General features: G+C 43.9%; 1 protein-coding gene across 5 annotated transcripts in view; it reads left to right on the forward strand.

Moving 5' to 3' along the window:
• ARMC9 (armadillo repeat containing 9) overlaps positions 1 to 21,277 on the forward strand; it is a 154,927-nt gene extending 133,650 nt beyond the window's left edge. For 4 of the 5 annotated variants that reach the window (XM_083177456.1, XM_083177458.1, XM_083177459.1 and 1 more), the window contains 6 exons: positions 1,135 to 1,239; positions 6,734 to 6,849; positions 8,273 to 8,394; positions 9,320 to 9,446; positions 9,627 to 9,775; positions 20,586 to 21,277. In XM_083177456.1, the coding sequence (XP_083033582.1) occupies positions 1,135 to 1,239; positions 6,734 to 6,849; positions 8,273 to 8,394; positions 9,320 to 9,446; positions 9,627 to 9,775; positions 20,586 to 20,608 (642 nt within the window). In that variant the 3' untranslated portion in view covers positions 20,609 to 21,277. The remainder of the gene's footprint in view (positions 1 to 1,134; positions 1,240 to 6,733; positions 6,850 to 8,272; positions 8,395 to 9,319; positions 9,447 to 9,626; positions 9,776 to 20,585) is intronic. The other variant, XM_083177457.1, reaches the window with a different exon arrangement.
• Positions 21,278 to 26,289: the final 5,012 nt, after the last annotated feature.

The raw sequence follows: 26,289 nt of genomic DNA on the forward strand, positions 1-26,289 counted from the left end.
GATGTGCCTAAAGCGTGGCCAGCGAAGCGGGGTTGCAAGGAGGCTTTTTAATGATCTGAAACTGTTTAGTCATGTTCTGAACTTTAACCACATTTGGGTCGATACTATTCAGAACTATGTTATAGTGCCAGGAGCAGCTCACAGCTCTATCCTAATCAGCGCGCTGCTAAGTTGGAGAATGCCGGTACACACAGGTGTTTAGTTGCGAGTACCGGCATTTTCTGACATAAGTGCCTCGTGGCAATGCTGTTTGCACTGCGCTAGGGCACAAAACAGCATTGCCGCCCTGTTTTTTTTGCACCTCAGGACCGACCACCTGATCAATTGCTTTCAGAATACGATAATAGGTAAAAATTGAGTATCAGTTACTCTTTTGTAAATATAATTCAGCAGGAACTACCATGTTGATGAAATATACTGCCAGCTGCTGGTCTGTTCCTTAAATGGCTGAGGGTGCCCATACGCGTGCTCCTGCAGGCATCTCATCGCACAGTACAAAAAGTATGTGCTGCACATACTTTTTGTATTGCCTGCCGATCGCATTGCATCGCACGCATACCTTGTATGGTAACCTTTACTTTACAATCTCGGTTGTATAATATTTGATTGGCCCTGTATCACAAGTTTGTATGCAACACATTTATCCAGAATGATATTCTTTGAAGCTGAATAATAGATAATTTTCTTTGCAGCAGACTGATTGCTACATAGAGTAATTGGTATATTAGAGTAATTGCTTTAAAAAGGATGTTTTAGTTCACAGATTTTACAGAAACATAAAAGAATCATAAAAATGGTAAATTAAGTACTGTCTATATACTATAGCGTTTATTCAGTCCCCTCACTGGAGGCAGCAATATTGAGGAGAGTGTGTCATAAAATTTTCATGTTAAAGAAAAAGCGAGGTGAGCAATTTCCTATTTTGTTGATTGAGACCTCTTAGAACAGAATGAGAAATTCTCTTGCTTATCAGAATACAGGTCATGAAAATAAAATATGCTACTGTTCCGAAGCAGGGTTGCAGGTAAAAAAAATAAGCACACCGCTATTATGTGATCATGCATATTTGAATTTGATAACAATGAAGGTGTTATACTCTCAATAAATGGCACACGTATACTGTGTTGTATTCAGGAAGAACAAGATGTCCTGGAAGCTGACCTAGACAAGGATGAAGTCATTCAACCGCAACCTGGAGAACTGACTGGAGAAAAGCTACTGACCACAGAGTACTTAGGGGTATGTCTACTTCCATAGTCAAGATGTATTCTGTAAGCTACAATATTGTCTTGGTGCACTTTTAGCGCTCTAAAACAGATTTTCACACATATTCAAGGCTTTATTATATAGTAGAATAAAGGAAAAAGAAAAGGTTCTGTGTCTGAAATTGGCTGTATAGACCAGCGGTTCTCAAACTGTGGGTCCTGACCCCAAAGTGGGTCCCGACCTTCACAGTATGGGGTCGCGACTCCCTGTTGCTGAGCAGCAGGCTGATGACTTTTCTAATCTTCACTGATTCAAGGAGTCTGAAAATCTGTTGAATTGTCTGTTATTTTGGACTCCTCCACAATTTGTACCTCCACAATGCTGCCATGTATGTGCTGTCTGCTAACAACACATGTAAAAAATGTGTCCCTTGCTGGGGTCCTGTAATTATTTTTGTTGTCTAATAAGGTCCCAGAGCAAAATGGTTTGAGGATCCCTGGTATAGACTGACAGCTCGGTCTACAGATACGTCAACAACTTGTATTTTTTAAATGGACAAATGGTTGGAGAGAAAAGAGAACTCTTTTTCTGGGGCACTCTTATGATTTTAAATGGATTTTGGTAATTTTAAAATAAAGCTTTTATTAGAGTTATAATAAAATAAAGGGTTTGACAAACACACATATATTATATATGACAAAAACAAATTGTTAGTACGATGTGTTGCTGGATACCCGTTGATATTATAAGGGATGTATTATTCTAATTCTCTTCCCTATTTCAACTTGGTAATAAGTTAATGGAGGTAAATTCCTCTAAGCACAGAGATTTTGATACAGTTTAACAAGGAAGTATGATTTTGTAACAGATGATTCACATAATATGTTACTTTCCAAAGTAAACTAGGCAGATAGGTATCTCTGCCTGGGTTTCAACAATAAGAGGGTATTCTATATTCCCTTCTAAATAAACACTGTATTTTTCTAGACAGCTTGATATTCCCTCTTGTATACACTCAATCTGTTGAGGGTTTTAACTTATTCTTATTCTTTTGCCCACATTAATATCACTGTAATTATTCAATAACAGATATTGCACGGACAAAGTATCTATGACAGGATAAATTACACTTAATGACTACAAAGCAGATATTCCAGCTGTACCACCAAAGGGGGAGAGAAATGTCCAGATATCTATTAGCTGGACCATTCACCCACGCACTGGGTATGTGTCTCTTTTAATGCGAGCTGGCTGTGCTAATGTAGCGAGTGATAAGATGTTGTGCCTCAAAGTTGGATCACCGTGATATTCTGTTGTCTCTAGGTCTTGCAGAACGCTGCATAGGACCCAAGATGAGAGATATCGGGTGTATTTGAGGTCAGAAAAAGACAGTAAAGCCACACTTCTGCTGTCAGGTTTCCATGGTTTTGTGGGACCTGTTGCTTTAAAGCATTGCAGGACAACCACAGCCCGTACTGGCTGATGAGAGAGTGTGGGAAATGCTCAGGATTGCTAGGTTTTGAAAGATTGTAAGTAAATAAGCTATGTTAGAAATAGCGATTGATTACTTGTTTGCCAGTAAATAAGGATGTTTTAATTAATCACCAAACTAAACTAAACAATCCTATAGTCAATTAATTCAAAAGTCCAATCGACATAAGCAAGTTGACATGAGCATTGTATCAATTCACCAACTGCCTGGATTTCCCTAGACAGCACCCACATACACGCTACAAGGTAACCGGCGGCTCTCACATCAGCGTGCGGCTCCCGGCGCTTCCTGCAATACAATTCAGTAACAGGACTCCGGGACCGCAATACCTGATAGGGGAAGCCGTCGATCTCTCTCTCTTTCTCTATGTCCCCTAGCCGGACTGCGCTCACCTGCACCTCTCTCATCCTGTGGGTCCGCTACCGTGGTATGACCCCAGGAAAGCAGAAGGTAACTTGACTGCACAAGGCCTATCTCTATCTCTACTTTCTAACCAACCACACGCACCAACTAATTGGTGAATTGATACAATGCTCATGTCAACTTGCTTATGTCGATTGGACTTTTGAATTAATTGACTATAGGATTGTTTAGTTTAGTTTGGTGATTAATTAAGACATCCTTATTTACTGGCAAACAAGTAATCAATCGCTATTTCTAACATAGCTTATTTACTTACAATCTTTCAAAACCTAGCAATCCTGAGCATTTCCCACACTCTCTCATCAGCCAGTACGGGCTGTGGTTGTCCTGCAATGCTTTAAAGCAACAGGTCCCACAAAACCATGGAAACCTGACAGCAGAAGTGTGGCTTTACTGTCTTTTTCTGACCTCAAATACACCCGATATCTCTCATCTTGGGTCCTATGCAGCGTTCTGCAAGACCTAGAGACAACAGAATATCACGGTGATCCAACTTTGAGGCACGACATCTTATCACTCGCTACATTAGCACAGCCAGCTCGCATTAAAAGAGACACATACCCAGTGCGTGGGTGTATGGTCCAGCTAATAGATATCTGGACATTTCTCTCCCCCTTTGGTGGTACAGCTGGAATATCTGCTTTGTAGTCATTAAGTGTAATTTATCCTGTCATAGATACTTTGTCCGTGCAATATCTGTTATTGAATAATTACAGTGATATTAATGTGGGCAAAAGAATAAGAATAAGTTAAAACCCTCAACAGATTGAGTGTATACAAGAGGGAATATCAAGCTGTCTAGAAAAATACAGTGTTTATTTAGAAGGGAATATAGAATACCCTCTTATTGTTGAAACCCAGGCAGAGATACCTATCTGCCTAGTTTACTTTGGAAAGTAACATATTATGTGAATCATCTGTTACAAAATCATACTTCCTTGTTAAACTGTATCAAAATCTCTGTGCTTAGAGGAATTTACCTCCATTAACTTATTACCCAGTTGAAATAGGGAAGAGAATTAGAATAATACATCCCTTATAATATCAACGGGTATCCAGCAACACATCGTACTAACAATTTGTTTTTGTCATATATAATATATGTGTGTTTGTCAAACCCTTTATTTTATTATAACTCTAATAAAAGCTATATTTTAAAATTACCAAAATCCATTTAAAATCATAAGAGTGCCCCAGAAAAAGAGTTCTCTTTTCTCTCCAACCATTTGTCTTAGTTATTTCGGACTCATGGGAGCACCACCAACCTAAAAATTTGACCCCTTGTGGGCCTAATTCTGTAACGATGTTGGTTTAGGCTACTCAGGCCACACCCTCCACAACAAGTATCCGCCCACTCTGAAGTGGAACTTGAGGTGGGGGTAGACTCTGTGCGGGACTCACACCCCTGTCTGCTCTATTTTTTAAATGGATTAAGACATTGAAGGCTAACCTTGACACCCCAGCTGTTGTTGAACTACACATTCAAAGGCCTCTTCTCTATCCTCATCCAGCTTGATCTGTCGGCTGCCTTTGACACTGTTGACCACCCTCTCCTGCTCAACACCCTCCGCTCCTTTGGCATCACTGGCACGGTCTTCTCCTGGTTCACCTCATACCTCTCCGATCGCTCCTTCTCTCCTACTACCCCGCAGCCAGTCGGTGTTCCCCAAGGGTCAGTCCTTGGCCCTCTCCTCTTCTCCCTCTACACCACCTCTCTGGGCACCCTCATCAGCTCCTATGGTTTTCATTACCACCTTTATGCTGATGATACCCTAATCTATCTCTCCTCCCCCGACCTATCCCCATCACTCCTGTCCAAGGTCTCCGAATGCCTCACAGCCATCTCAGCCTGGATGACCCAACGCTTCCTGAAACTAAACATGGCTAAAACTGAACTTCTAATCTTCCATCCCCCGAACATCCCCTCTTCTCCCACTATCTCCATCAGCATTGGTGAAACCGAGATCACCTCCACCGACCAAACGCGCTGCCTCTGTGTCATCATTGACTCCTCCCTCTCTTTCACCCCTCCACATTCGTGCTCTCACAGTCTTGCCACTTTCACCTACGCAACATCTCACGCATCAGACCATTCCTCTCCACTGACGCGACCAAAATTCTCATTCATTCTCTTGTCATCTCCCGCCTTGACTACTGCAACATCCTTCTCTCTGGGCTACCTCTCACCCACCTCGCACCTCTCCAATCCATTCTTAACGCTGCTGCTAGGCTCATCTTCCTCTCCCGCCGCTCTACCTCCGCCTCCCCCCTCTGTCTATCTCTTCACTGGCTCCCCATTCCTTTCCTGAGTTCTCTTTAAACTCCTCACCACCACCTACAAGGCTCTCTCCTCCTCCACCGCTCCTTACCTCTCTTCACTGATCTCTATCCACACTCCCTCCCGTCCTCTTCGCTCCATCGCTGACCGCCGACTGACCTCTCACCTAATCACCTCCTCCCACTCCCGTGTCCAAGACTTCTCTCGCGCTGCCCCCCTGCACTGGAACAACCTCCCGCCACCCATCAGGCTTTCTGATTCCCTTGCCTCCTTCAAGCGCTCCCTCAAAACCCCCTTTTTTTGACTAGCCTATCCCTCCTCCTAACCTCTTTTGATCCTCCTATCCTGCCTCCGTTCCTACTTATCCTATTGTTTTTCGTTCGTCCACCCACCTATTTTTAGTATGTTAACTCTTATGAGTAGGGCCCTCCTTCCTCATGTACTCACCCTACCTCTTTACCTCACCTGTGCTCCTGTCCTGTTCTTCCCTTCCTCTACTTCATCTTCAGTCTCCTCGACAATTTTGACACCTACTTCAGAGCTGATGCTGATTTTAGTTTTACCAGCTATACCCCTATTTATACTGTATTTTTCAACACACCCTGTACGTTACCTTGTAGTTTGTTTTTTGTTTGCTATGTACAGTGCTGCGGACACTTTGCGGCGCCTTATAAATAAACGTACTACTACATCCCAGCATTCCCTGCTACAGTTTTACTATTTGGCCATGCTAAAACTGATGCAGGGCATGCTGGGATGTGTGTAGTTCAACAACAGCTGGAGTGTCAAGGTTAGCCATCACTGGACTAAGAGATATTGGGAGAGAGGCATGCATATATGTGTGTATGTGTGTGTTAGTATATTTCTAGATATATTCACTTTAAATAAAGGCTTAAAAAAGTATTTATTGGCAAAAGAAGTCCATAGAAGTTTCTTGATGCCAAAGACATCAATGTTTCATGCTATTAAAGCCATTTCTTCAGGATAGCACCGTAAGAGTGTAAACTGCTGGTGCTTTATTCTGTTTGCACCAGCACTTTACACTCTTATGCCGCCATCCTGAAGAAATGGCTTTAATAGCCATGAAAGGTTGATGACGTTGGCAAGTTTTTGCTGTATCAGGCACTTTTTACAAATCAAAATATTTATATGAAAAAATCCCATGGAGTGCCGCCTATTCTGTTCCTCGAACTACGGTATCTATAAATTATCTTCAACTAAGCTTAATTGGGACAAGGGCTGATTAAATATTATCTGTAAAACACTGTATAATATGTGCATGTGCTACATAAATAGCTATATATGATAGTCCTTTTTATCTCCGCCTCTCGCAGATCATGACCCATACTCTGAAAGTGAAGAGGAGAATGTTTCCAGGTGTCCTGCAGAGTGTGGATGAACCATTGCAAAGGCCTGTAACCCCTGGTACTCACCGGGCTGTTTATACAATGTATGTAGTCAGGTGCTCTATTAACATAATACAATGTGCTAATTGATTTCTGTACTTTGTTGAATAACAAATAGGATCATAAAGATATATATTTGAAATACTTTTAAATGTGTTGTAGAGAGCTGAGTAGTACAAGTGTACACTTGTATACTATAGGTGAAATTTAATAGGATGAGTGATTCAGAAAGTGAGAGATTTGGTAAGAAATCACCAGTTTTTTTAAAGCGGCAATCATTTACATGTCAAAATCAAACTGGTTTTGCAGTGTAAATGATTGCCGCTTTAAAAAAACTGGAGATTTCCTCCCAAATCTCACATCCTATTAAATTTCCCCCCATACTACTATTCTCGTAGTGTGTTCTTTATGAAAGGATTGTTTGGTTCTGTCGGCTCTTTAAAATGTGCAGCATAATACAGAAAGGCTTAGCAGACATAGGGAATTCCCAATGGGTTCAAATGCAGACTTTCCAGTGGAGTATGAAATTGGCTTTACTTATGATGAGCCATAAAATTGCTTCTGGGGATGGTGCACCGATGGAATTGTGCATGTAAGGAATCAGATCTTTTTTAGAGTGCAAATGGACTTGATCAGTACAGATTCTTGGAGACTATGGAAATTTGTTTTCTTCTTAGTGGGTTTCCAGAAAGGACCTTTTCAATATGGAGATATGCTCATGAAAAAGCAGTAGAATGTAAAGACAATAAATGCCAGATCTTAGAAACCATAGAATTTGACGGCAGATAAGAACCACTTGGCCCATTAAGTCTGCCCATCTTATAAGTGCATGGCACACAGACCCTTTCTCCTCATACTGCTCTGAGTTGCAGTTAAAGCAAGCTTTTCCAAAGGATCATTGTTTGTCATGCAGAAGACGCCTTGGGAATATGAATAAAAACTCAAAGTGCATATAGTGCTGTAGTGTTCATACACTACAGCACTATATGCACTTTGAGCGCATCCTGATGAAAAGGCTCACTGCCTTGAAACGTCGATGATGATGCCCATATGATGCCACCTATACCACCTTGAACATTAAATTCTGATTTCTTAAAGTCCGTTTGAGTGCCGCTCTCTGTTCTATCCTGGACTCTTGGGAGACACGTTAGAACTTTGGACTACATTACCTCATTGAGGGCACCACGGTAGTTGGCCTTATTGTCCGGAGTGCCGAGCAACACCAAAAAACTATATATATATATCTATATATCTATATATATATATATATATAGATATAGATATATATATATATATATCTCTATATATATATACAAGTAGCACAAGTAGCAGAGGTCAAATGAAGATGCTGCATCATGGATTGTAAATACCTTGTTTTATTTTGTGTGTGTGTGTGTGTGTGCGCTTTTTGTGTTTTCAATATTGAGCTTGTAAAATGTTCTATTTGCATATATTTTTCTTTACCAGGCCAGAAAACACAGTCTTGCCATCAGTTTCTTCAAACTCTTTCAGAATTTTACAAGTGTCAAGACCACCCACACGTAGTGGAAGCCGCCCTGGTACTGCCGATTACTCGGCCTCATCAACATGTAAGATATTCTTACACAAGTATGCTTATCCTTTTTATCGCCAAAAGAAGGCAAAGCTGCCTAAAATGTAACCATCCTTTTTCAAGATTATTGGATTCGATTTTGTAGACCATTCTTGTGTGATAACAGTCTTCATCTAAGTGCAATGCCATCATGTACAAGCAGTGATCTATGGTAGCAGTTGTATCTGTAAAATTGTCTGCGTAGAACAAGACAGTGATTGCTTGGAATGTGAGGTCCAATGAAGACTTTACTTGTGGAGCAATTATGTGCCCTAAATAAGAAATAGGTTCCTGCATCACCAAACGGGGGCCTTGGATATCAAATCTTAGTTCTTGGCATTCAAATAGGGACAAAACCGTTTAACTACGCTGCCTAAGGTCTGTGTGTGATTTTCTCAGCACTAAAACCATATGTAGAAGTCTTACACAATGTCCGCTCTTTGGCCCCAGAGCAGGTGTAGCAATGACGTGCAGATGTTCAAAGAAATGTCCAAAAACTTCTCCAGAGAAATCAGGAAATCTGTCTGTTTATCCTGTGTGACAGGAAGCAGTCTGTGTATGGATGCTCTAGTTGTGTGTGTCTGTGTTGGGAAGTAACCAGCATCAACACATCTGACAACAGTGCTGTTTGTCCCTCGGAAAAAAAAATTAATAAAATAAAAAAAACGTCTTTTGTGGCAAACAGCAGATTAACAAACATTTTAGGATAGATACATTGGGAATAGAATTTAGTATGACTTGTGGTAATGCTTTCCTTCTTTGGTGATAGTGTATTTGCTGACTGTTTAATATGCAGGCATGACGTGATTTCCAGCTATATGCCATTGCTGTATGGATCCTTATATGGATTACATAAATTTTTTGGGATTGATTCATAGATTAGATTATTGACTTCCTACTTACCATCCTATTCTTTCGTCTAGCCATTGACACAGAGTCATCCCAGCTGTTTTCCTCGCCCAGTCGGTCAGAGCAGCGTGGACACATCTCTCCTTCTTCACCTCGAATTCTAGATCTTGGTTTGGAGAAGACCAATGGGCACAGTAACAGGTGATTGCCTCATGATCTTCCCAACAAATAATGATTGGTGAAAAGGTTATAATATCATGTTAATCAATATGACACTGTGCTTTCACTTCATGGTATCCTTTCACTACATAGATTAACTTTTTACCTGTAACTCGAGTAACACACTCTTACATTGCCACCTTTCCCCATAATCTCCCAAAGCAGAACCTGGCACCCGCGCAGTCCTGAAGTGCAGAGTACCAGCCCCCGCAAGGCCAAGACACCTACAATAGCTCCTCAGTTTTCCCAGTCTGGACCACAACAAACCAGTCGCCCTAGTTCTGCTGGATCCTCAACCCGTAGCAGACAGAGTAAGTAAAAGAAAAGCGGGATTTGTTCCATTTTATTTGCAGTATTTTTTCTTTAAAAAAAAAAAGGATGGTTGCTCTATAGAACTAGTTTTATATACTATAAATCAGGGGTTTTATAAGCAGCCCTCCAGCTTTTGATGAACTACACATCCCAGCATGCCTTGCCTTAGTTTTGCTATTTGACCATGCTAAACATGACGCAAGGCATGCTGGGATGTGTAGTTCAACAACAGATAAAGGGCCGTTTATTGCCCACCCCTGCTATAAATGTTTCCTTTGCGGTGGAGGATAAATGATAACTGTAATATCATCAGTCTTTTTGTTACTGCTTATGGGTCACATCCTCTAATTATCTGGGATGGAGCTTGACATATGCTTCCTGCTCAGCTAGGCCATCAGTTTAGGACCATGTGTTTCCAGCCTGACTGTGCTACTTGGCACTGTATACAGAGGATATTCCAGAAAGCTCTGGACTCACTGTTAATATTGAAGTCTTTCCCCACAGAAATATTCAGCAGAATATAATGTGCACCCCATACAGCGGTCACTCTGCAGACACAGATATAGCTGTCATTATTTCGTTCAATGAAGGTGTTAGCCAACAGTTATTACCATTTCTGCTTATCTACATGCGAACATAATTCATGCACTTTATTGTCCAACTAAGACCTAAATAATTAACCTTTATAAAATAGCTTTTGCAATTTGATAAGACTATTCAGAAGCAGGGTGTGCCGCTCTGTCTTATGCAAGCATTGTATATTTCTTATCATTCTTCCCAGCCCAGTCATCACTTTTCTTGTTCCAACAATCACCGTTTTATTAGATGTATTCTTGTCCCCCATTAAAATATATCTAGTGCCTATGCTTAATAATGAATACTATCCTACTATGACTGTGGTGGCCAACCCGTGGCTCTTGAGCCTCATGCGGCTCTCCCCCTTGTAAAGTGCGGCTCCTGCTCCCACTGCTGCCCGCCGCCCGCCGTCCGTCCCAGTCCCCCCTGCTGCCGGTTCCTGAATCCCTTCTCCTTCTGAGGGGAGGAGAGCGCGCATCGCGCATCTCTCCTACCCCTTACTGTGCATCCTTGTGACTGGGCCGTCCGCCAATCAGAGCTCGTGGGCCAGCAGCCAATCAGGAGCCGGCCAGCGAGCTTTGATTGGTGGACGGCCCAGTCACAGGGAAGTGAGGGGGAAGGAGATGTGCGGTGTGCTGTGCTGTGCTCTCCTCCCATCGGTGACATGACAGGAGGACTGCAGGGGGACACCAGACTGTCCTCTCCCCGCCTGGCAGCAGCAGCAACAACGGTGAGTGCTGCTGCTGGGAAATTTGCACTGTGGGGGCATAGCAGTTTGTGGCACTGTGGGGGCATAGCAGTTTGTGGCACTGTGGGGGCATAGCAGTTTGTGGCACTGTGGGGGGCATAGCAGTTTGTGGCACTGTGGGGGGAATAGCAGTTTGTGGCACTGTGGGGGGCATAGCAGTTTGTGGCACTGTGGGGGCATAGCAGTTTGTGGCACTGTGGGGGCATAGCAGTTTGTGGCACTGTGGGGGCATAGCAGTTTGTGGCACTGTGGGGGCATAGCAGTTTGTGGCACTGTGGGGGCATAGCAGTTTGTGGCACTGTGGGGGCATAGCAGTTTGTGGCACTGTGGGGCATAGCAGTTTGTGGCACTGTGGGGCATAGCAGTTTGTGGCACTGTGGGGGCATAGCAGTTTGTGACACTGTGGGGGCATAGCAGTTTGTGACACTGTGGGGGCATAGCAGCTTTGTGGCACTGTGGGGGCATACCAGCTTTCTGGCACCGTAGGGGCATACCTGGCACCGTGGGGGGCATATGTGTATCTGGCACTATTGGGGGCATATGTATATATGGCACTGCACTATTGAAGGCATATTTGTATCACACCCACCCAGGGGGTCAAAATCGACTACGCCCCTTTTTTTGGCGCATGCGCCTTAGGCGCGCGCATGATGTCGGCTCTTAAGCTTGACTACCAATATTTTTCGGCTCTTTACCTCTGACCGGTTGGCCACCCCTGTACTATGATAATCTTGCATTATCTTAAAAAAATGAGGCAATAAATCTGTAAAACATCAGTTCTGTTTGTATTATATTATATTACACAAGTGATACTAGTATACGTATAAAATCCATATACACGTGTTCATTTGCATGCTCAGATGTCATCACTTAAGTGTTCATTACAAAAACTTGTATATTTAAAGAATAACACACCCATTGGGTAAAAGTTTGACCTTAATTTGATTACGGGAGTCTGTGGCAATTTATAATGTAATAATGGATATAATCTTATTAGAATTTACAGTAGTGGGGGTACATAGTACCATACAGTTCATAGACTAAATTGGGGATAAAAAATAAAATAGTGGCAGTTGTTCCAGTAAAAGTATAGGAGGGTAATCAATGCTCCACCGCTTTTCCCGATGGGGAAAATAGTGGCGGGTCCCTATTCAATGCTGTCTTTACCGACAGCATATAAGTGGGATCACGGCAGAATGAGCCCGACTTCAGAAGCTGTCGGGTCTGTTCTGCTGATAACGGCCGTGGATTGTCGCGATCCCGTCCGCAGATCGACAATCCATGGCCATTTACGCGGACACGAACATTTTTACCAATGGGCAGACGGGACATTGAATCCCGCTTGCCGATTTGCTGTGGCAAAACGTAAACAGGCCTGGATCACAGCTGTCAGGAGGGATCAACAGCTGTGATCCTGGATTGAATACCCCCTTTAGACTGAATGCTTTCACCACAGCGCTGTAATGCAGTTAAGATTGGAAATAGGGATATAGTCAAAAGGCCAACAATAGCAATGACAACCTAAAAGTGACAGTTACATGACTGATAGGACTGGAAAGGTAAACCTTTAAAGGTTTAAAGGTTAAACCTTTAAACCTAAAGGTTAAAGTCGATATTCTAACATGTTGACATTTCATCAGTCATAGTCAACTTTTTTACTGTATTACATCAGAAACTACATGTAGCCACTGCAGCTCTTTTTTTTAATGCTAATGGTGTAAACCAGTGGTTCCCAACTCAGTCCACAGGGACTCCCAGCAGTGCATGTTTTCCAGGTGTCCTCACAGATTTTAGGAACTACTGGTGTAAACCAATGATAAGCGGTCTGTCACAAATCATTAAGTACAGCGATACAAATCACAAAGTACAGTTTACCCCTACTCTTGCCCAAAATTATGCAAAGAACCTCTTGCTTAATTGCAAATTGTCACAATTCAGCGGTTCCGACACTTACCCAACTGGATCATCCCGGAAGGTCTAGTCCGTCATCAAATAAAACCTCTCTAACGCTGACCAATTCCAGTCTTAGCCACTGTTAGCCAATCAGCAGCTACTAGGGGGTATAAGGTGTTCTGGAACAGCAGGAACTTTCATTTCATCAAGCTTCATTGCCAATTACCTGTTGAAAACGCCCACTCTTTCTTGAGCTCTTTGTATCTTGGCGATAGATGGTAGTTTTATCCCAGAAGGTTTGGTCGGTCAGCAAACAAATCCTTTCTAACTTCATGGGCCATATTTTATAGGGTGTGAGAATTATAAAAGTGAGAGATATTGAGAGAGTGACGTGGTCAGAGGTAGAGATGAGCGGGTCCGGATCCCCGAGATCCGACAGATCCGAATATCGGGGATCTGGGCCAGATCCGAGCCGGCTCGGGAGTTCCCGCCTGAATTCCGGACCAATAACGAGGCCGAACGTCATCATCGCGCTGTCAAATTCTCGCGGGAGCTTATAAAAGACGCACGCGCAACCCGCCATCTTCATTCCAATCTTGGAGAGGGAAGAGGGTGGTTGGGAAGCTCCGTGTGCTCTGTGCCATGTGCTCCGTGCTGTGCTCCGTGACCTGCCCTGTGCCCTCACTGCCCTGTGCTGTGCTCCGTGCTGTGCTGTGCTCCGTGACCTGCCCTGTGCCCTCACTGCCCTGTGCTCCGTGACCTGCCCTGTGCCCTCACTGCCCTGTGCTGTGCTCCGTGACCTGCCCTGTGCCCTCACTGCCCTGTGCTGTGCTCCGTGACCTGCCCTGTGCCCTCACTGCCCTGTGCTCCGTGACCTGCCCTGTGCCCTCACTGCCCTGTGCTGTGCTCCGTGACCTGCCTTGTGCCCTCACTGCCCTGTGCTGTGCTGTGCTCCGTGACCTGCCCTGTGCCCTCACTGCCCTGTGTTGTAGACTTGAGAGTCAGTGACTGTTTATAGGCCTGAGCCCTGTAGTTTAACTAACTAGGTGCTGCAGTGCTCACACGCAGGGGCTGCAGTGTCCACTGTCCAGGGGCTGTCCTGTGGCCCGTGCCCTGTTGTGATTTATTTAGCCCTAAGCCCTGTGTTGTGATTTATTTAGCCCTGAACCCTGTGTTTTTTGTGATTTAACTAACTAACTCAGTGCTGCAGTGCTCACACGCAGGGGCTGCAGTGCTGCTGAGTAGTACACTGTGTACAGGGGTTGCAGTAATACAAGGGGCTGTGTCCAGTGTGACGGCCTATATCTTATCCATTGTCCAGTGTCATGAGTCACTCACGACATATATCCTGTGTCCAGTGTGACGACATATATCCTGTGTCCAGTGTGACGACATATATCCAGTGTCCAGTGTGACGACAATATATCCTGTGTCCAGTGTCACAAGTCACAACATATATCCTGTGTCCAGTGTGACATGTAATGTGTGCCGACATATATCATGTGTCCAGTGTGACGACATATATCCAGTGTGACGACATATATCCAGTGTCCAGTGTGACGACATATATCCTGTGTCCACTGTGACGACATATATCCTGTGTCCAGTGTGACGACATATATCCTGTGTCCAGTGTGACGACATATATCCTGTGTCCAGTGTGACGACATATATCCTGTGTCCAGTGTGACGACATATATCCTGTGTCCAGTGTGACGACATATATCCAGTGGCCAGTGTGACGACAATATATCCTGTGTCCAGTGTCACAAGTCACAACATATATCCTGTGTCCAGTGTGACATGTAATGTGTGCCGGCATATATCCTGTGTCCAGCGTGACATATATCCATTGTCCAGTGTGACGACATATATCCATTGTCCAGTGTGACGACATATATCCAGTGTCCAGTGTGACGACTTATATCCAGTGTCCAGTGTGACGACTTATATCCAGTGTCCAGTGTGACGACATATATCCAGTGTCCAGTGTGACGACATATATCCTGTGTCCAGTGTGACGACATATATCCTGTGTCCACTGTGACGACATATATTATCCAGTGTCCAGTGTGACGACATATATCCTGTGTCCAGTGTGACGACATATATCCTGTGTCCAGTGTGACGACATATATCCAGTGGACAGTGTGACATCTAACCATTGTGTGACGGCATATATCCTGTGTCCAGCGTGACATATATCCAGTGTCCAGTGTGACGACATATATCCAGTGTCCAGTGTGACGACATATATCCAGTGTCCAGTGTGACGACATATATCCAGTGTCCAGTGTGACGACATATATCCAGTGTCCACTGTGACAACATATATCCAGTGTCCACTGTGACGACATATATCCAGTGTCCAGTGTGACGACATATATCCAGTGGCCAGTGTGACGACATATATCCAGTGGCCAGTGTGACGACAATATATCCTGTGTCCAGTGTGACATGTAATGTGTGCCGGCATATATCCTGTGTCCAGCGTGACATATATCCATTGTCCAGTGTGACGACTTATATCCAGTGTCCAGTGTGACGACTTATATCCAGTGTCCAGTGTGACGACATATATCCAGTGTCCAGTGTGACGACATATATCCAGTGTCCAGTGTGACGACATATATCCAGTGTCCAGTGTGACGACATATCCAGTGTCCAGTGTGACGACATATATCCTGTGTCCACTGTGACGACATATATCCTGTGTCCAGTGTGACGACATATATCCTGTGTCCAGTGTGACGACATATATCCAGTGGCCAGTGTGACATCTAACCATTGTGTGACGGCATATATCCAGTGTCCAGCGTGACATATATCCATTGTCCAGTGTACAGGAGCTGTGTCCAGGGGCGGTGTCCAGAGGCTGTGTCCAGTGTGACAGCTGTGTCCATTGTCCAGGGGCTGTGTCCAGTGTGACGGCTGTGTCCAGTGTACAGGAGCTGTGTCCAGGGGCTGTGTCCAGGGTGACAGGCTGTGTCCAGTGTCCAGGGGCAGTGTCCAGTGTCCAAGGGGCTGTGTCCAGTGTGACAGGCCTTGTCCAGTGTAAAGTAAGAAAAATAAATAAAAGTAATAATTAAAATAAATACACATTTTTGAAGGATGATGGAGGAGGAAATAGTGGGAGTGCTGAAGCTGCTACCACCAGTCATGACAAGGCCGATACCTCTTTGTATTTGCTGTTTGGAGCAGTTCTCTTTTTTTGGGATAGTTTATTAAACTGCCACCCTGTCTGCCCCTGCAGTGCCGCTCTGCCAGGTTGGAAGTGTAAGGTCCACATGTATGTGATGCCGACTGCTGTCGCTTAGCTTAGTCATCCAGTTACCTCGGTATACCCTTTGGGCCCAACTACAGTAAATGAAAACAATTTTGTAAGCTGTGAAGTGATCAAAATTGACTAGAAATGAGTGGAAACTAATGTTATTGAGGTTAATAATACTTTAGGGGCAAAAACAGGCCCAAATTCTGTTATTTTAGCCATTTTTAGCATTTTTTCATAAAAATCCAGATCCAAAACCAAAACCCACAAGGGTGGTTTTGCCAAAACCAATCCAGATCCAAAACACGAAGGGAGATCCAGATCCAAAACCAAAACCCGAAAAAGTGGCCGCCGCACATCTCTAGTCAGAGGTCAGAGGTCACGACCGCCCCACTCCTGGCCTTAGTGAAGGGAATCTCGGGATTGAACAATTTTCAATCCCTAATGCCAGGATTTAAAAAATGCCCCAGGATTGGCATCCCTAGGCTCAGTAATGCCCCGGATGTCATTCAACAGTTTAATAATTAGATTTTCAGAGATCTTTTATATTGCTCTGTAGTCAATTTAGACAATATATAAATTTTTTCCCAGAATTTACTTGATCATCATTGTCAAGCTCAAGAGGTTCTTCAACATTTACAGAGACTTTTTTTGTAACTTAGAGAAGTGCGAATTCGAGGTGACCCCTTATTGGGGTACATAATTTGATACTTGTGTATTAGCAGGGCGCTCACTAAGCTATTTGCTTAGTGGGCTATACTTAATTTTAAATACACGCATGCACACCCTCACTATCCACGTCACCCCGAAGCGTGGCGAGCGGATGCGGTTACGCGTCCTCCTGACCTTTTCATACCCCCACTTGATTTTATAAAGTGTGGCGAGCCACCGAGCCCGAAGCGTGGCGACCACAGCGAGCCCCGTGAGGGGACATGTAATACTTGTAAAGTAATCAGTGTCCCCTCGCTAGGCTCGCCACGCTTCGGTCTCGGTGGCTCGCTGCGCTCACCACACTTTATATAAAGTCAACTCCACGCTGACGCGAATGGTGGGGGTATGAAAAGGTGGGGAGGACGCGTAACTGCATCCTCTCGCTGGGCTCGTGCTCGCCACGCTTCGGGGTGATGTGAATAGTGGGGGTGTGCATGGGTGCTATTAAAATGAAGTACCATCACATCTCATGGTATGGGTGCTTATACAATGAAAAATCGCATCGCATTGCACAGATGCGATTTTCCTATGGTGCTGTATGTATGCAAACACACAAGTACCCGTAATTTTAGGATCATGGTTACAAATGGATCCGGAGTAACTTGAAGCAGTTCTCAATTGGACTAGTCCCACTACATTAAGGTCCAGACTTGAGTTGACTATGCAACTCAAGTCTCCTTAGTCTTTGTTGTAAATAACAAATTCTGTCAAGTGCCACCGCACCTACACATCTATTTGCTCCACATCAAGCTGGATTGGATGGCACCGCAGTGGTTGAACAATGTTTTATAAGCTGACTGAAAAGCCACTCGCAGTCATACCTGCTACTGTAGCTTGGTCCGAGTGCTCTGCCAGAGGCCGGTGTCAAGATCATGCTGCCACAGCCTTGTCCAAGCTCTGGGATATACCTGGCTCTTGTTCCTACCACGCAGGGCACCCATCAAGGTCTGGTAGATTTTAAGATTAAGATATCACCCTGCGTTAACGTAATTCATCCTCTGGTCTACAGACTAGTTACCATCTTTCTACTGATCCCGAGCTCATTTAATATATCTTTGTTTAAAACCATTAGCTTTAAATCGATTCCAGACAACCCCTCCTAAGGGCCCTAAAATTTTAACCCAACGGGTGTGGAGTTTTTAATTCAACCAATCCTGGACTCCCAACTCACATTTGGTCATCTGCAATATCCGAGTCCACCCCAAAAGGAGGGAGGGGAAGGGGGGTACTTTCACAATTCTGACGCTTACTTGTCTGTACGATCTATTGGCTGTTATTGTTACTCCTCTGGACTTATAAATCTTCAGTCTTCAGCTCCAGTCCACTTAGACTAGTTACTCCTCTGTAATTCTATTTCTTCAGTCTTTATCTCTATTCTGCTCAGTCCAGTTACTTCTCTGGACTTATAATTATTCCGTCTTGAGCTCCAGTCAAGTTATTCTTCTGGAAATATCATCTCCTCTATCTTCAGCTCCAATCACCCGTACTTTGACTATTCTTCAGCCACCACAGTTATTATCACTTGTATAGCTTCTATAGATCACCTCAGTACTAGTCTAGAAAGAATGCCCGGGCAGGGGGCCACCACTTGCAGATAAGGCACTGCAAAAATCCATACCTCCTGGTGAATACTCCTGATGTGTTAGATTCCACACCCCTGTTCTGGGTTAAAACAATCCCTCTCTTATGGTTTTCACACTGTCTCCATTTATGCACAAGCAATACATAAAACCAGATAAATTACAACTCCCGAGTTCCAATCCAAAGAGTACTCAAGACTTCTAGCCGGGCCCACAATCCTGTGACACAAACTTATTACAGTTCTAATTAGTAACATTTGGAGAGTGCACTCTTTCTTTCTGTGTGTGGCACTAAAAGTCAGAGCATGGTAGCATTACATATAGTTAGGGGGTACAGTCTAATGGTGTGTGCACACGGTCGCCGGCCGTGCTATTCGATCCAGATGTGATCGGATCGCAAGGGGATCAAATTGCACTGCAAGCCAAAAGACACGCATGCAATTTTGACTGTATAGTACAGATCTGTACTATATAGTCAATGTAGCCCTGTCTATCTGATTTCGGGATCGCAAGGTAAAAAAAAACCTGTGCGATCTGCATGTGATTTTGACTATATAGTCAAAATTGTATGCTGAATTGTACCCGTGTGTACACACCATTAGGCCCCCCTATATACCCTTTGGTACTTGTGTATTATAGCGGCGCCCCCGATGTACATCGCGCGATGTACATATCGCATCGCATGCCATGCACCCGATGGCATGCGATGCGACGCGATTTTGGCCCCCTATGCGATGAAAGATTGTATAAGCACCCTAAAGGGTGCTTTTAAGCACCCAAATGGGTGCTTACAATGTTAAATGCACCCCCACACCACCCCCCACTATAAACGTGAACCCGAAGCGTGGCGAGCGCCGGCGGTACGCGTATTCCGACCTTTTCATACCTCCACTATCCACGTCGGCGTGGAGTTGAAAATAGAAAGTGTGGCGAGCGCAGCGAGCCACCGAGCCCGAAGCGTGGCGAGCACAGCGGATACCTGTGAAGCCCGCGAGGGGACGCCGATACCTGTGAAGATATCCGTGTCCGCTCAGTGGCTCGCTGCGCTCGCCACACTATTCTATTCTCAACTCCACGCCGACGTGGATAGTGGGGGTATGAAAAGGTCGGAGGACGCGTACCGCCGCCCCTCGCGGGCTCGCTGTGCTCGCTACGCTTCGGGTTCACGTTTATAGTGGGGGGGGGGGGGGGGGGTGGCGTGGGGGTGCATTTAACATTGTAAGCACCCATTAGGGTGCTTATACAATTTTTAATCGCATCGCATTGTATGGCATTGTATGCCATACACAGTGTCATACAATTTTAAAATTGTATGACATTGTACAATATCGCGCGATATCGCGTCGCATCGCATACCATCGCATGCCTTATGGTATGTGATGCGATGGGCGCCGCTATAATACACAAGTACCTACCCTTCTTCCTCACATAATATGCTGAGTTATTTAATACCCCCCATAGTAGGAATGTATACTTGAAAGAATCTGGTTGCAGCAGATGAAAGCTTGTCCTCATATCCTTGTCCACAAATGGTGTAAAGTTTCTATCTTTGTGTACACTATGTATCTCTATCTTTCCATAGGTCTTTTATTTATATATGATAGATAGATAGATAATATGCACATACACAATCACACATTAACTTTGTTTTGGCTTTGTAGAAAAGATCAGTTAGCTGCATTATAGTTTGCAAATACCAGTAATAGAAGAGTTGCTATCATCAGCCATGCTTTCAAATCCTAAAGCATTTTACTGGTTTTAAATTTCTAATTATTTTAGGTATAATTCCTATGCGAATATTGTTTTTTAAATTTTATTAACGTTTTGAAGTAGATTTATAATTTGTATATTGTTTGCAATACATGTTATCTGGCTCAGGAAAATATGAAATGTTTTTATTATAAAAAAAAAGCCATGTATTTCTTGCATGTGTGCTTATTATATTCTAACCGTTGTAAGTGATCTAGGTATGACAGGCTTCACTATTCAGCTATATTTCTGGAGTCTAACCTATGCCTTGTTTTATGTACTAGGCAGCCAATCCTACAGGAAGTGAACCCTTCTGCCGCAGGAACATCAGTGAGCTAAGCGTTCCCTTACAGTACACTACCTTGGCATTGGAGTAATCTTAGCTGGAACCTGTCTGCCAGAAGAAATGGTTCTGCATGTCACAGTTGTACAGTATATTGCAGATGCTTATTGCAAAAGAGCATATTGTTTGCAGAGTGCTTTACAGTGGTTGATGCTAATCCGTATTCATATATTGGACCAAGGATTACACCTTTCCGTATATTTATTGATTGATGACTCATAAACTTTAGTGTGCACATGGCTAATAAATGGCGAGCATTGCAAATGTAATAAACGCGATACTTGGTCCAATCTGGGGTTCACCTTTTAAACGCTTTGGGGTTGATCCAATAAGCCCCAGTGATTTCACTAGTTCAAATCATCGTGGCAGCTGCACTTTATGGCGGACAGAATTCGAATCCAGCCCATGAAGGGTGCAAGATCGCAAGTCATTGCTGGCATGTAAATGCCGTGGTACGGGCACCTCGCACACTTCGCATATAATAAGATCGACCCCTTAGTCATTATGAGATCTATTGTTTTGGTTGGTTTATTTATTTATTTATATAATGCTTTGTTGTACAATGTAATAACTTGATTTCAAATCAATTTTGTATAAAATTTGTTTTAATTTTGTATTAAAATGTAATTCGAATCTTTTTGCTTTTATTACGACAGACATATACAGTCCACAAAAGCACATATACCGTGTATAGCAAATAATGTACAATTGCATTATGGCGTAAAAATATGGTTGTGCTTGCTGTCTGAAAGTATGAAAATGACCCATATAATAAAACTGTCTATTCTATTGTGCAATTAAAAGAAAGCCGTACCTAGGAAAAAATAATGATACAACATTGAATGGTGTTGCACTGGCTATGGAAAGGGAGTTGCGCTGGCTATGGAGAGGGAGTTGCGCTGGCTATGGAGAAGGAGTTGCGCTGGCTATGGAGAAGGAGTTGCGCTGGCTATGGAGAGGGAATTGCGCTGGCTATGGAGAGGGAGTTGCACTGGCTATGGAAGGGGAGTGGTGCTGGCTATGGAAGGGGAGTGGTGCTGGCTATGGAAGGGGAGTTGCGCTGGCTATGGAAGGGGAGTTGCGCTGGCTATGGAAGGGGAGTTGCGCTGGCTATGGAAGGGGAGTTGCGCTGGCTATGGAAGGGGAGTTGCGCTGGCTATGGAAGGGGAGTTGCGCTGGCTATGGAAGGGGAGTTGCGCTGGCTATGGAAGGGGAGTTGCGCTGGCTATGGAAGGAGAGTTGCGCTGGCTATGGAAGGAGAGTTGCGCTGGCTATGGAAGGAGAGTTGCGCTGGCTATGGAAGGGGAGTTGCGCAGGCTGAGTTGGGCTGGCTATGGAAGGGGAGTTGGGCTGGCTATGGAAGGGGAGTTGGGCTGGCTATGGAAGGGGAGTTGGGCTGGCTATGGAAGGGGAGTTGGGCTGGCTATGGAAGGGGAGTTGGGCTGGCTATGGAAGGAGAGTTGCGCTGGGTATGGAAGGGGAGTTGCGCAGGCTGAGTTGGGCTGGCTATGGAAGGGGAGTTGGGCTGGCTATGGAAGGGGAGATGGGCTGGCTATGGAAGGGGAGTTGGGCTGGCTATGGAAGGGGAGTTGGGCTGGCTATGGAAGGGGAGTTGGGCTGGCTATGGAAGGGGAGTTGCGCTGGCTATGGAAGGGGAGTTGCGCTGGCTATGAATTGGCGGTTGCACTGGTTATAAAAAATGTTGCACTGATGCCAGCAACTATAATTTGATTGCTGCTACAGTTCATAATATAACTTTGACAACTTGAACTGATTCTTTTATTTTTGCAGTGGACAAAGTGGTATTTAGAAAAGTTTATAATTACTGATGTTGTGCACAAACAGAACTAGGGAGGAATTCTGAATGCAGGAGAGAAAGCACAGAGTTAATGCTGAGAGAGGACATGGGAGATATATTTGCTCTTCCTGACCTGTTGTACAAATCAGACAAGGTGTGGAGAGAAAGCTGGCAGAGGAGAATGGATTCTGCTTCCTCCTGTAAAGATAAGATCCAGCTCCTGTAAAAGAAGTGCAGTCTAACAATCCATCTATCCACAGCGGAAACATGGAACCTTGTCCGTTAGCCAGTGAGCTGGGGGCTGTCGGGGCAGGTTTTACGGCTTCAGACATTGGGACCATTGGGTTAACAGTAATACCTAGGAAAAGACATGCTTGCAATAATAACACCTGAATGTTCAATGTTGCTAAACATGTTGCTTTCTAAATAAATCATTAGTAATTAGCTGTTGCAATGTCAGGTACCCAGTAGAAGCATGGATGTCTGCATAACATCCAGTGACAGGATAACTAGCCTGGGTTTCCCTAGAATGTGCTGCATGTGACAATATATGACAACCTAATTGTATTGTACAGATGTGTGCTCATTCACCTAGACTCAATTTGTGGCTGAGCAAGCTACACCTTTTATCCCTAATGTGTGTTCAAGTCACAATTGGATGCAGCAAAACCTTTTCAGGAGATTGCACTGATTCATTTGAGAAAGGGTCTTAATCTGTATATGGAGCACAATGGAGCATGCATGAAAAAAAAAGATGTGGCTTTATTTATATAGCACTCTTTCTCTAATCGGATTCAGTACGAAATCCCGGCGGTTGAAATACAGACTCCGGAATCCCGACCACCAAAATACTGACAAGGGGAGCAGTGGATCGCCAAACCCCTCCCCCCCCCCCCCCCTGCAGGCTCGCTGCGCTCGGCTCTATGGGTGTCGTGGACACCCATAGAGGGAGAAATTGCTGGCATTGCGGCAGTCGGGATTCCGGCATCGGTATTTCGACCACTGGGATTCTGACCACCGGGATTTTTACTCCATCCGCGCCAATCTACTCTAGGATCTTAAAATAATACAGTATAGAAACAATGAAGTACAGAAATTTTTACATAAAATACAGAGATCGTGGAGATATTAAAGGAACAATAAAGGAAATACTTGCGTAAACAGAAAAGTGGGGCTCTCGAACTGTGTGGGGAAGTGTTTTCCATAGTCGACCCAGTGCCACAGGGTTCGGTATTAGGGCCCATCTTATTTAACATATATATCAACGATATCGGGATGGGGATTCTCAGCAATGTATCCATCTTTGCTGATGACACAACATTGAGTAGAGTTATTAAATCAGCAGAGGATGTCATCACACTTCAAAGTGATCTTAAAAATCTAGAGGAATGGGCTAAAAAGTGGAAGATGAGGTTCAATGTGGATAAATGCAAGGTTATGCACCTCGGGAGGCATAACCAGTGTGCTAGTTATAACCTAAGCGGGGAGGCATTGGGTATTTCAGTACTTGAGAAGGATCTAGGCGTCCAAATAAATAACAAGCTGGGGTGTAGTGCTCAATGTCACATTGCAACAAAAAAAGCCAACAGAATTCTAGCATGTATTAAAAGGGGCATGGATACTAGGGACTCAAAAGTAATTATTCCACTATACAAAGCATTGGTTAGACCTCACCTTGAATATGGAGTACAGTTCTGGGCCCCACACTATAAAAAGGACCTTATTGAATTAGAAAAAACACAAAGAAAAGCAACTAAGCTAATCAGGGGAATGGAGAATTTAAACTACGAGGAGAGACTGAGCTCTTTGGGATTATTTACACTAGAGAAGAGACGTTTAAGGGGGGACATGCTCAACATGTACAAATATATCAAGGGCCAATATAAGGAACTGTCAAGCACACTTTTTACTGCAAGAAAGGAATATAGGACACGGGGGCATGAGTTTAGATTAGAAGAAAGAAAATTTTGTTCCCTCAAAAGAAAAAATTTCTTTACAGTCAGAGCAGTCAAACTGTGGAACTCTCTTCCTGGAATGGTGGTGTCACACAATAGGTACGTTTTAAGGTAAGGTTGGACAAACATTTTATTGGATAACAACATCCAAGGGTAATAATAAGAATCATATTCTGAATTTGAAATTAATCATATTCTGTCTTTTACAAGGGATAAGCTACTAACTCGATGGACGCAAGTCTTTATTCAATCTTATCTACTATGTAACCATGAATGGCTGAAAGATTGACCACCAGATGAATTTAGTGAGAGTCCAGGTACTACACAAGTTCTTTATATACATATGTTTGATTCTGGCTATGTTCCTCAGATGAAAGAATGAGAATTTAATTGTGGCTGATGTGTGATGTTTAAATGTCAAGCCACCATACAGGACAGTTTGTAGTTCTGAACACCAAAATAGAAGTCCAGTTGGTTCGCTGGGCTGCAGTCTTGACCTTCGATGTTGAGGCCCTATCATAAGGACCTCTTTGTTTATCAAGATTCAGTTGCAGCCAAATGGCACTCATCCACTCCTTGAGCTCATCTAGGCAAGGGTTGTTATTGGGTTCTTAGTACCAGGAGCTAAGGACGGGTACAGTGGTGTATCATCTGCATAACCGTGTTATACCAAGCCATGGTACCTGATTATTTCACCCATTGTTCACATGTATACTGCAAAAAAGTATGGGGGATAGTATAGAACCTAGTGGGACACCACATGGCAGTGGCACTGGTGACAAGTATACTCCTGAAGAAACTTCTGTGACCTTCAGGTGAGCAATGATTTAAGCCAGTTTAAGACTATGCCATCTAGTTCACAAAATTGAGTTCAGTATAAGAGTCTTACAGTATTACAATTTATCAGCATAGCGAGAACCACCTCTATGGGGGTATCACATGAGCCACCTCTGATATTCCTGGACTAGACCAGCCAAAATATCTTTCCATCTCTGGTAAATGAGACGTACTCTGAAATCTAAACTGTAGAACTCTGGGAAGCGATGCTCTCAAAGGAGTGGACCCTAAGTTTAAGTGCTTTTTATAGTAGTTTGTTGGGATGGCAGCTTCTGAAATAGTCTCTGTAATACATGCAAAATCTGAAGATTTAATAAGGTCCACATTTATAGCGCTCTTATTTCTTATAGATTTGGCATTGCAAAGGACAGACCTCATTGGGCAAACAGATGGTCCTGTAGATTTGTTTGTTAAGTACAATGGCTCTGGGGGTCGGATTCCCAAAGCAATAATTTACAGTTCTGCTTTTCCAAGTGCAGGTCCATCTGTTGGATACATTTCCATTTCTTTCCTCTTCAAAACTGGGGGTGAGCAGTTGGGCAAGGATTTAAGTGGTTATAGGGGAAAAGTTTTTGGTCCTATTCTGATCTGATCAGACGGCGGCTGATTATTGATGAACTGGCGTATAGACCTCAGTGCATGAAACCCACCAGGGTTTGCCTATTCTGAAAATAACTATATGCTGCCCCTCCAGCTCTGTGCTTCTCATTACAACTCTGATTGACGGGCTAAATTCCAGAGGTGCCTGTCTGCGCTAATATCGTGTCTGCAATAGCCGGTGTCGGCTGACGACTACATTGAGCAGCTATAACCTGAGGGATACAGCTGGGTCCCTGCTGGGCACACACGGTCCTTAATCGGTGAACAGATCTCCAGGGCCATCTGCCTGCAGCATCAGGGACAACTATAGCAGCTGGGGAAAATCGCACGTACATATTCTCCAGCTGGCAAGTGATTGACAGGACGCTGTCAACACTCTCCACCAGCACAGGACAGACACAGCCACAGCCAGGCTGCAGGACAGTGGTAACTATATTACAACTATATTAGAGCCA

The sequence above is a fragment of the Crinia signifera genome, chromosome 3 (assembly GCF_055691185.1).
Source record: "Crinia signifera chromosome 3, ASM5569118v1, whole genome shotgun sequence".
Classification (NCBI taxonomy): domain Eukaryota; kingdom Metazoa; phylum Chordata; class Amphibia; order Anura; family Myobatrachidae; genus Crinia; species Crinia signifera.